General features: G+C 56.4%; 2 protein-coding genes across 2 annotated transcripts; one reads left to right on the top strand and one right to left on the bottom strand.

Moving 5' to 3' along the window:
• Nucleotides 1-467: 467 nt before the first annotated feature.
• Nucleotides 468-2,663, top strand: P884DRAFT_321989 (uncharacterized protein; the record flags this gene model as incomplete). Its single annotated transcript, XM_069445417.1, has 5 exons — nucleotides 468-825; nucleotides 861-1,020; nucleotides 1,307-1,349; nucleotides 1,417-1,629; nucleotides 2,266-2,663. Coding segments are annotated over 4 exons (705 nt in total), but the record flags the coding sequence as incomplete, so codon positions are not given.
• Nucleotides 2,664-6,922: 4,259 nt separating this feature from the next.
• On the bottom strand, nucleotides 6,923-11,825 carry P884DRAFT_196427 (glycosyltransferase family 41 protein; the record flags this gene model as incomplete). Its single annotated transcript, XM_069437981.1, has 4 exons — nucleotides 6,923-7,558; nucleotides 7,616-8,228; nucleotides 8,296-10,287; nucleotides 10,342-11,825. The coding sequence occupies 4 exons, from the start codon at nucleotides 11,823-11,825 to the stop codon at nucleotides 6,923-6,925; spliced, it is 4,725 nt and encodes a 1,574-aa protein (XP_069299382.1).
• Between the last annotated feature and the right edge of the window lie 259 nt (nucleotides 11,826-12,084).

Here is a 12,084-nt window from a genome sequence, read left to right as displayed (position 1 = left end):
TCCGTTTAACCGCGCTACTATATACTAGATCCGGCAGATAACACAGAAGCGTGTCGATTCGACTCTGGTTGTCGCGCACGTTTCCCCTGCCGCCTTCTCTGCACGCAATCTAGCTTCCAGAATGCCTACACAAGCAGGACACGGCACCCAGAATCGACAACGATCAGAGTCCTGGAGAGGAGGATCGCTGTTACCTGCGAAGCGTTGAAGTGCTTCTGTCGTCCTTCCCGCCACATCGGCACGACCATGGCCCGTAACACCGCGTCGGCGCCGAATTGGCGGATCGGGTAACGCCTGCGTTCGGGTTCAGCGAGCGCTCAAAAAAAAAAAACTGAGACGCAATCAAGCCTGCTGCGGAGTGAACAAATCAAACAAGGATGGCCGACACTGTACTTCAGAATGCAAGTTTTACGTCGTCGATTCCTCCGCTTTCGTCAGAAATTCCCTCTTCCCTCTTCCCTCTTCCCTCTTCTGCAGGCGGCAAGACGGCAAACTCCCGTCCCACGCTCCCGGACGTGCCGGCCAGCCGGGGCGAGCTGAATAACGGTCACGATGAACAAGACCGCCCCGCAGGCTCAGCGAATCGTAGGGTCTGGATGGCGAGAGTCCGCCAGTCCCGCCCACAGTCCGCAGCGCCGATGCAGCGGTGTTCCCGGCAAGGGGGAAGCAGCTCGCAGGCGCGACTGGAAACCCAGCGGGCCAGGCCCACCAGTCATGCCCACCAAGCCGTCATCGCCCCCTGCCTCCAGTATCCCGGAACAGCAGCGATCCGTCCCAAGCCACGCCGCACTATCCGCGTTACGGCGTTCCCAAGGCGGGCGCGCGGTAATTTACACCAGCGGAGGGTCGAAACCGTCCAGACATCCCCGTGGAAGCAACGCGGGGTGGCGACGACTTTACCAATGCAACCTCGGGAACTACCAGGTCGGCGACCTCGCAAACACACGGCATCCTGCACTTTATGATACCGTCTGTGCGGCCCAAGCTCGACGTCGATCCCACGATTGCGACAGAAGACACGTTTGTTGGTCTTTTGTTAACCCGGCAGAGCAAAAGTTGCGAGACTGTCTGTGGGGTCGCACCATTACTACGCTACTAGTTAACCAGATGGAACTCCACACAACAACGCTCTTGTTGGCTAGGAGGACTGAAACATTTGCTTTTAATTTCCCCGAGCGTTTGGCACCTGAGAAGAGGAAGCCACCTTTGCGCCTCGGAGCCCGTTCCCATGCCCCTCACTCTACAGGCCCCGCACCGTTGCGTTGGGGAATAATTAATCGAGGCAAATGGTTATTCGAGTCTCCAGGATGACGACCGAGACCGTTTCCCGCGGTGAGGCAAAACCCGGAGTGCTCACGGAGCGGAGGATTGCACCATGACGAAATAGGAGCGCCGTCAGAGAACTTCTGTAAAAAGGGCTGGCGCCAATCTGCGGTCAATGAAGAGGGATCTGCACGAGGTCTGCACGAGGATTCCACACTCGTGGATCCAGTTGACAGAGATCCGATCCGGATAACTAACGTACATCGAGGGTACCCAGGATATTTCTACAGTATTTAGCCGGATTGAGGAGCCGACCACACAGCTGGACGCCAGCCGCACCAAAATCGCGGCGAGAAAAGGACGATCGTCCGGCCGCGAGATTGTCAAAAAGAGGTTTCAAGGCAGGGCCAGCCGATCAGCAGACTCTGCGGCAAGTCCCGTCGGAAGCTTACATCATCGCGTGTTAGTTTCGTCAACCTTCGAGCGCTAAATTAAGAGGGGACTCATGATTTTGATCGAGGCTTGCTCTCCCTTATTTTCCAACTCCGGGGTCTCGAGCAATGAATGTGCGCGGATCCGTACCGCACCGACGGGGGACGAATTACTACGCTGCTAACTGCGTAGTTACTTCGTACTACGCACGCCAACACACCACCACCCCCGGCCGTTTGGAAACCCTTCTCCGGAGCAGTCTAGCAAGATGGATACATAGTTACACCAGGGGGCCGCATCCATCGTGCCAGCTCCCCTTGCACAATGACCCACGGTATGCTGTTTAGTGTAGTCCGTACATACACAGAGTGCATACAGACTTGTATGTATTGTACATACATATGTACATACATATACAACTGCATACTTGGTACCGAGGACCGCTACATCAGTCTTCGTATGCAGTACATAGTAAGTAGTTAGTGTACGGATTAGGTACGGAGTACTAATAGTTATATGTAGGGTCCTGTTTTCAGGGCGAAAATGAGACTCCTGCTTGCTTACCCAGAGTTGTCCCGACCCCGGCGAGTTTTACATTTAGCGGGAACATCGGGTTCAGCAGCGCCTCTCACGGCCGACCACCATCTCGTTCCGTTCCACGGTGCTGTGGATCCCGCCGATCAGCCCTGCGACGCTACGAGAAAGGCGCTAGCTACCAGGCTGTTCGTCGCGCCTTTCGAGACAAGAACATAGAAGCTGTAAGACGGCTGGTAACGCTAGTAGGCCATGTTCTGCCGTGCCCTAGAGAGCAGCCCGGAAGCATTTTCCTCTGCGCGACCTGTTGTTGGTCGGATTACGATAAGGGGGAGTGCTGAATGCTGAGCTGCGCCGGACAAGGGGGCCCGTCTCCACCCTACCAATGTGTAGTGTTATGTATGTCGTTACTGTACACAGTAAGTAGACTACGTTCTGTCAGCAGGGACATCCCCGTCGCCATGTGCCGCGGGGGCGTCAACGGTGCCCCCGTTTCCCCACCTTCCTGACGCCGTTTTCGTCGATAGCGCGCCGATAGCGCCCCGGCCCGGAGCCAGACAGCAACGCGCGCGGATGACCGTTGGGCCGATTGACCCCTGCCCGCTCCCATACCGACCCACCACACCCATCCCCATCATCCCCATCGTCTCCCATTCTTGCCCGATTCTGTTCTCCCAGCGAGGCCAACAAATTTCGGCCCCTCGGGTTCAGCCCCCATTTACACTACGTATAACTACTTAGTTATATGGAGTGCCTTCTCGACGGTCAACTCGAGTTGTGTGGTGAGCCCGGCTGGCAGAGTGAGCCGCCCGCGTACTTTAAAGCACTCGGAACCGGTACATACATAGCAGGTTTGCATGGTCTCGGAAGGGCGCGTTGGGGCATTTTGTGCTGTGCTGTGCTGTGCTGTGCTGTGACGATGATGCCTTGAGAATAGTGTAGAAATGCCCCAGCATCGCCGCGTCACAGCTGATCGAAAACTCGGGATTATCCAGCGTTCATCTTCTTCGGGGGGGTTCGGCAGCTGACAGAACAGGAAAAAGCTCGCCAGCGGAGAAGAAAACAAGAGGTTGGTTCGCTGCCACCCACCAATCAGAGCATGCAGCACTGCGCATACGAGGGGGCGCTAGCGGACGAGGGAACGGGGCGCTGAAAAAACCAACCCTGACCCGGCGATCTGGGCCACAAACGGCTTTCTTCGCGTATCGGGCCTACCAGCGACGGGTCAGGGTCGCTCAGAGGCATATCACCCACCCCCACCTGAAACGGGCGGACGATTGGGCTGGGCGGGTTCGTCATATGTTTGCTCCTTGGGCGATCGGCAAGTAGTTTTGGTTAACTCGATTACAAAACAACGCAATATACTCCGTAGTTCAGGTAGTGCGTACGTAAAGTATCAACACACGCACGCAGAATACTACCACCATCCCCTTTATAAAGTCAACCAACCGTCGAGTGTGCGCGGATATTAGTTATCGGGCGTGTTTGGAGCGATGCTTGTCAGTGACTCGCTCGTAAAAAAGAAAAAAAAAGAAAAAATACTATAAACTTAGTAAAGAGAGACAAGATACTACATGTAAATATAGTACATACCTCCTTACCTCTTTGCTGCGATATATATACCTACCTGCCTATTCTGGCGCTACGTCGAACTCGCTCTCTGCGGCTTTCCGCTTCAAAACTCGGGTAGTTTTGGTCCATAGCAACAGGGGAAGCACGACTCCGCACCACCACCGCCAGTTCAATTTGGTCACATGCCGCACGTAGTAGGTACTAGGTAGTAGTGTAGGTATATGCATATACGTAGTGGAGTGGTATCGCACTTTCCATTGTAATGCAAACCAAGGCACGCCGTGTTATTTTGGCTTGAACCTTTGCCCCCTTCCCCCGCCCTCCGTTCGGAGTGAACTACGGAGTAACTGCACAAAACGCCAAGGCAGACAAGGTACTGTACGTAGTGTACGGACGTACAAACATAGACAATCGTAACGGGACACGCCATGACAGAAGAGATGCATGATGCATGTCTCAGGTCGGTTAGAGGTCGCGAGGGTCTTAAGGGCAGGATCTCGCTACACTATGCCGTCGTTCATCGGTTTCCCTTGCCAGTACGAAGTAGTAGTACACTATGTAATGTATATATACTGTGCTGCCGAGTGTGTAATGTATGTCACTACACTACATACAGAGAAAGTCGACAGAAGATGCCTGCCAAGCTGCCCGACTTGGCGCGCGGTCTGCGGGATGCGATCAGCGCGCCGACGGCCTGTTTTTGGGAATCCTAATCCCCGAACTAACTAACCCTTACGCAGTCACACTAGTAGTTATGAGCAGTGTAACGTTATATTCTCAGATACGGCCACCGCACCACACCGCCGCCGCATTAAGACCCTACAGCGCGGACAGTCGGGCATACAATGGTCTCATCCGTTGTTCTCGGTCCGGGGGTACACGGAGAGACAGAGAGAGAGAGAGACAGAGAGAGAGAGAGACAGAGAGAGAGAGAGACAGAGAGAGAGAGAGACAGAGAGAGAGAGAGACAGAGAGAGAGACAGAGAGAGAGAGAGACTGGCAGATGGACCTTTCGGACTTGAAGAGGGGCGTATTGCTTATACCGTATGCTGTGCCCTTTACCAACTAGCTTTTCAAGTAAAGACTTGAATAAACTGTTCGGCAGTCCACCTCACCGAGCGTCGGTCCTTTTTTTGTCGTATGTATGTACAGTACATACCTACGATGACGCTTGTCCAAGCGCGCGGGCGCCGCGGGTCCTTGCCTTCGCCTTGTCTCTGCCCGTCTTTACTCGACAAGCAGGTTGCCCGTCACTCTTGACGTCAGCCCGAGTACTGTCATGCACCTCCTCCCTGGTCCCGTCACAAAACAGAACACCAGCTCTGTAACCTCCTCTCGTCCTCACACAGATGTTTCGGGTTCGCCATGTCCGATGTATATGTCACGGAGCGTATGTACTGTACGGATCACATCACCTTGTGTATACGGATTCACAGACAGCACGTGGTAAATCATACGATAAATGCAGTATAGACAGGTGACCGGGCTGTCAGAACACCGAACCCTCTCCTCTCGACTGGATAGTCCTCTTTGGGTTGGGAAGCGCAAGGGGAGGGAGCGGGGTTGGATGGGAGAGGGGGTAAAGGGAACCAGTTACCCTCGATAGTGCGACGTGGAGGCAGGAATGCTATCGTCCCCGTGATGTCCGGCTGTGCTTGATCGGTGGTGCTTGAATTCGTGTCTCGAGTCCTGCCTTCGATAACGCCCCTCTTCACTACGTGGTCCAAGGCGGAGATGGAGAGAGGGAGCTCGCTAGGCATTATCGCCAGTTGCTCTTGAGCGGTGTTTTGGAGTAAGCACCAGCATCTATGATCCATGAGTGAGCAGCGTAGTCTTTAGCCAACACCATCCCGGCTTCGGGTAACACACCGTATTAATGTCGAGATGAGCCCTCTTTGTGGCCAAATGGCCAAGTGGTGTCTCGAACTGCTTGTATGCCGTTAGCCTTTTTTGAGTCTCCCCCCTCCACGGTTCAACGCCAACTCCCATCTTCCCCCTTCTCCCTGTCAGCTTTCCTTCGTGGCAGGGAATACTCCTTAGTCGACAATACTGGTCCTGAGCCCATCGGCAGCCACCGTCCCTGCTGCGAGACCAGAAACATACCGACCACTTTTCCTTCCATCCTGCCGTGCACATCAAGGTGAAGAGATGGCACAAATTCCAGCAGTACCCATCCGACAACTTTCACGACGAACGACGCCGAGCAGCAGCAGCAGCAGCAGCAGCAGGAGGAGGAGGAGGAGGAGGAGGAGGAGAAGGAGAAAGAAGACAACAGAAAAAGCCGCCGAAACAGAGAGAGAGGCGAGCATCGATAACAAAACCAGGTAGGTATCTATCCCCAGTGCCGTGCCGCGCCGTGCCGTTCCCATTCATCCATATCATCCATCCCCCCTTTGCTCGCTGACAAAGACCAGACCCCTCCCTCGTCCTCCTAGCCAGTAGAAGTTGTATATGTACATCTTCATCAAAGGCAACCGAGCCAAAAGAGACAAAAGAAGAGAAGAAGCACCGTGCCCATCAATGCCGTGTCATCAATGCATGTACCGCTCAAACGTAAAACCTTTCCTTTTCCCAAGCAAATAGGAAGCAGACCATATACCCTCTCCTGACCGCAAGGTGTCCCATTTCCCTGCCCTCAAGACAACACCAATAACGCCATGCACATGCAGCCCTACTGGACTGAGAATGAGCAGAGCCGAAAACCATAGTGATCTAAGAGGGTGCAAGAAGTAATGTCCCAGACAATAGCTCTCGCTTGACTGGGCTTCCCACCCCATGACCCCTCGAGGAGTAAATCAGATCTTCCTCGTGAAAAAAAAAAGAACCCCCAAGACAAAGAGGAGATATAAACAACAGCCGAAATCAACGCTACCATAGCCAGCAAACAAACCAAGGTCTAAAAATGTAGCCTCCACTGTGTCCGGCCGTGAGGACACGCCGGCCCTCTCCCCATGAGACACAGTACCCGAAAAAAAAAAAAAAAAGTTAATAAAACATAACGCATGAACACCATTCTCATCCACACACACTCCTCCTCTCTGGTCTCATGAATGGGCACTGAAAGCTAAAGCCAATCAAGCCAAAGCAGATTGCATGCACCATACACCTTGACCAGCCCTCGTCAGAGATATATATCACCACCCTCGCCTCTCTCCCACCGGCCCCAGGCGATCTCATACGCCTCCTCCAGATCCCGAACCCAGCGCCGCGTGTCGAAAAGCGCACAGGTCCACTTAGCGTCAAACAGCAGCTTCCTCAGCTCCGCTAGCCGCCCCACCGCCTCTCTATACTCCCCGCCGCGCGGCCGATATGTCATGCCATTGGCGAGCCTCACCGCAAACTCCTCGTATTCGGCCTCGTCCCGCGCAATGAGCTCGTGCGCGGCCTGCTCGCCAGCCTCGCCCTTGGGCAGCGCGCCCTTGAGGATTGACGCCGCCATGCGCGAGCACATCTTGTACTCGTAGCGCGGCAGCGTCAGCAGCGGCGTGTTGGACCACAGGATGTCGGCCGCCGTCGTGTGCGCGTTGCACTCGGGCGTGTCGAGAAACAGGTCGCAGACACGTGCCCGGGAGATGTGCTGCAGCTTGGGCGCCACGTCGGTGAAGATGATGCGGCTGGCGACGCCCTCGCCGCCCCAGTCGCGTGCGGTGCGCCGGAGGTGCGTCTCACCGAGCTCGGGGAAGCGGAGGAGCCAGAGGTATGCCTTGGGCGCGGCCGCGAGGATGCGCAACCAGGATCGGAACGTTGTTGGGTCAATCTGACCAGTGTCAGCCAGGAGCGGAATCGTGCTCGTCCATGGTTGCCACAGACATACCTTGTAGAGCTGGTTGAAGTTACCCAGTAGAATGGCGTCGTCCGGGAGGTTGGGGAACAAGTCCTTCCGCATCTTCCACCGTCTCCGTTGCTCCTCATCCCACGTCAAATTCCGCTCGTCGTGGCCGTCAGCCGACTGCGCATGATCGCAGCAGAAGAACGTGTCACGGCAGAAGATGATGTTTTCCGAATAGATCCAATCCTCGGCCTCGGCGTCAACCTCGTCGCGGAAGACATCCTCCAACGTCAGGTTGCTCCGGTGAGGACGAAGTGCCGATGGCGGGATAGCCGTCGAATCAGCCAAGAGGTAGTCACACCACTCGGCACCCAACGTACCGGCGAAACCCATAAACGACATTTGAATCGGAGCCGGACGGGCGGCGAAGATCTCGTTACGCGCTCCGCGAGTGTAGCCATTGAGATTGACCAAAATGTGAATCTTATCTTGGACAATCTGCTGAACCAGCCGGTCCGGGGAATAGGTGCTCACATCCCGGAAAACCGGCGCCTCGCGCTCAATTTGCTGGCGATGAATAGACCCATCGCTCGCCGTCGTGGCGTAACAAAAGGCCTTGACACGTTTCGGATTGTGCATGCCAAATACGGATTGCATCCTGGGGCGGTTAGAGTCACAGGATAAACCACAGGTTTGTCTCAAAAGGGATTGGGAAGGGGACTCACAGATGTGCCAGCGGGTGGTTATTGAAGTCGGAGGAGACGTATCCGACATTCAAATGCGGGTTCGGCGGATCAGGAGGTTCGTAAACGACCGCTGGGATCCACGGTGACCGGAGCGTCGAGAACGATATCCTCAGCGCGTTTCGCTGAGAAATCTTTCGGACATCTTTCGCTGGCAAGGGGCAAGTGAAGGTATGGAAGGGCAAAACCGTCGGTGCTGACGGGACTGAAAGGCTGGCCGGGGGCTTCGGCCGGCGATACCCCGTAGGTGACGGGGTGCCCTTGATGTGTTTATCCTGATACCAACAGCGCATGGCGGCGACCGTGGAGCGTTCGATGAGGCGGAGAACCCGATATCCCTCACCTGGCAAACCAGCCCATTTTCGGAGCTCGGCCTCCAGGTCGAGGGACGGATCCGTGACACTGGCCCCTGCATCTCTCAGTTCGGCGGCCAGCAGACGGATCGACTGCTCCTGCAGAACTCCACAGCCCCATGTCGAGGATTCCTTCAGCTGGCGTCGCACGATGTCCACCACGCGCTTCATCAATCCGCTGCCCTGACCCTGAGTTTTTCCGTCGAGGAGCATGCCTTTCTCGTCCACATGCCACCGGTCGTATTTACCGCCCGCAAGCAGGACGCCACCGCGACCCCTCCAGTCGCAGACCGAGTTGAGTGCGGTCGATAAACCGCAAACGGCCTCCGCGAAATCCGGATTTGCGGCAACGGCGCGCTGGTAGTATTTGATGGCGTCGCTAACCCGTCCCCTGTCCTTGACTGCGTTGGCGAGGTTCGTCAGGGCGATGTCGAAGGTCCCGTCGCAGGCGACGGCCTGCTCGTACATTGAGATGGCCATGTCCAGTTGGCCAATGTCCTTCAAGAGGCTGCCCAAGTTGGTGTGGAGGTGGACATGCTTCGGGTCCAGTGTGAGGCCGTACTGGTAATAGGCAAGTGCAAGCGCTAGCCCACTACCGGGGACGATTCCAGGAACGCTCGCGGCAAGGCTCATATCGGAGGGAGAAAGATACTGCGCCGGTGCGGTCTGTTGAACACCAGCGAGGAGGATTCCTACATTGTTGGCCGTTGACGGGCTCTCCTGCAGTGACAGGGATAGGTAGTACAGGGACAGGATGTCCCCGACGCCGGCGGGATGGCGGATGATTCCAGAGGACGGCCCGCTGTTCGACATGGCGTCTTGATAGATCTTCGCCAGAGACAGCAGGGAGTTGCTCGTCGTTGCCACTACGGATCTCTTGTGAGCCCCCTCGGGCACGTACTGAAGCCCGGGCAACTGGCCGCGGGTGGAGGCGAAGACAACCTGTGCCGTAAGCTTTGCTTTGTCCGGGGGAAGTAGCAGCGGGGCGGATAGGTCCTCCTGGGTAGAGGTCAGGCGTTGTCCCGATCGGGGATCCACGGGCGCCAAGACGGCTTGTATCCTCTTGATGAGGCCTTTGATGCCCTGCGGATGATTCCCAGCACTGATCATCACAACCTCCTCGAACGCCTCGGACGCGCGGTCGACGTCCTTCAGGGAGTACAACATGTTCCCCTTGGCGTGAATAAGCAAGACCATGCGGCCGTTCTCGCTTCCCGGGATGCGGTAGCCACTGGAGCCGAACCCGGGCAACTTCCGGTCCTCGGTCATGGCGACAAATCGCTGTTCTGGGCTGTCGATGCTATCGGCATCCAAGACGTAAGAGTCCGGATCTGACTCGGCCAGCGTCACCGGGGAAGCGATCTCCGCCTCGCCGGCAGTCTCGCTGGCCTGGTCCCGGGAGATGTCTGATTCCGATATTCTCAAAGACCGCTGGACGAACTCGATCGCCTTCACTGCTGCCGCATTCCTCTGAAGAGAGCATAGGAGACTGACGAGATGCTCCACCGCTTCCAGGTAGCTCGGGCGTAACTTGACGGCTTTCCACCAGTGCTGCTCCGCTTCCTCAAGCCTGTTCAGGCAGTATAGGGTCGCGGCCATGTTGGAGATGGCTTCAACATGGCTGGTGTAGTGGTCAGTGAGCTGCAGTACCAGACAACATGCGGCGGGTACGTACCTGGGTTCAAGGCTGACAATCCGTCTGAACCACTCCATCGCCTCTTCGTAGCGCTCCAAGCCGTAGTGAAGGCACCCTCCCAATAACATTCCATCAATCCACTTCCAGCCGCTTTGCTCGCAGAGATTAGATAACATGTCAAGTGAAGCCTTGGCGTTGTGAACAGGCGAGCTCAGCTCGTATGCTCGCTGGGGATTGTGGCCGTGGGCAAACATGCGCGCCGCTGCCTCATTTTGGGCCATCCGCTGCATGTAACTTGCTGCTGGGTCCGAGAAGGCAGATAATGACTGGGCCTGGCCTCCACTGCCGGCGGGGGCGGTCGAGGGTTTCGGATACACCATCATCTTGGAGGTTGGTCTTGACATTGAGACGAAGCGTCCATCTTGTACCTTTCTGGTGTGTGTGAGGTGGATCAGGAGATCATTGTATGCCTTGTGGGCGCTCTGCAGCGCCCGCTCCTTGAACCGAGTCGGCGAGCCTACCTCGTCGAGGGTGGCGCCCTTGGCGAGATGTGCCGTGCCAGGCATCATCGGCATGAGGTTATGCCCAGCATGTGCAACATGCTGCGCCATGTGGCCGGGTCCATAACGAGCGAAGCCATCGTCGAGAGGGTGACCCCGCATGGACGGGCCAAAGTACCGTGCCTGTCCCGATCCGGGGGCATTGGGCAATCCGTGGGGGATGGGGGTCTGAGCTGCCATGAACGCGCCGTCGACGGAGTTCTGCATGGGGTAATTATTCGCAAGCGGTATCATTGTTTGGTAGCCGAAACTGCCATCCCTCCAGACGGCAGGCTGTTGATAGCCGCCGGGGCTGTACACTGTTTGCGAAAGTGACTGCTGATACCCCTGCCCAAGTACTGGCTGCATTCCGGGAACGGCATGGTAGGTGTGCTGGGCCGCAGGCTGCAGAGGGTTGACGCGGTCTCCTATACTGGGATCCAGCGATGAGTTCGGCGTGGGCATCCCCCATCCTCTCGGCGGCCCGGCGCGGCCGTTCGCAGCGTCCACACTGTGGTTGAACTTGGCTGTGGGTACGGGTGCCGAGTACGCCCAGGGACCTGCTAAGGGTTGTTGAAGCATACCGCCCGCAGCCTGGTTGTTAGGTGCTTCACGAAGAATGGAGGCTGGATACATCTCGGATGAACCAGGCACAATCATGTGCTTTGGTGGCGGGGGACCTGAGGCCAGGTGAGCTAACGAGCCGTCGTACCCATTGTCGATGGTCCCGCTAGGGGTTTTCCGTCGAAGGGAGTGTTCGGCTTGGTCATGGGCGTGCAACCGCGTACAAGACGTTGTGATGCGTTGCAGCTCTGGTGCATGTTGGGCATTGCGGATGGCTACAGCACGCGGTGTCGAGTCCGAGCTGTACGGAGAAGGTGACTGCCGTGAAAGATGATGGGACCCCTGATGGTGATGTGGTGGATAACCCGGCTTCAGGCGGCCCTGATGAGATCCAAGGAAATCGAGCGGCGGCTGCACCATTGGGTGCATCTGTACGAGGAGGGGCAACATCGTAAGACGGTCATCAAGCCGGCGAACGGGGCTGCCGAATGGGAAAGAAGAGTCGTCGTGCGACGAAATGGCGAATCGAAAATCAGATTAATGAGCGACTGGAAAATCAATAGCGCCCCGGTGCAAAATCAAGCCGGTTTCTTCATTGCCCTATGCGTGTTAGAACGTCATCCCGAGATGTTGTTGTTGTTGTCTTCGTCGTCGTCGTTGGTGCCGAGTACGATACCGC

The sequence above is a fragment of the Thermothelomyces heterothallicus genome (genome assembly GCF_042370625.1).
Source record: "Thermothelomyces heterothallicus CBS 202.75 unplaced genomic scaffold P884_scaffold_6, whole genome shotgun sequence".
NCBI lineage: Eukaryota > Fungi > Ascomycota > Sordariomycetes > Sordariales > Chaetomiaceae > Thermothelomyces > Thermothelomyces heterothallicus.
The sequence above is the reverse complement of the archived record's forward strand: the minus strand, read 5'-3'. Positions and strand labels throughout refer to the sequence as shown.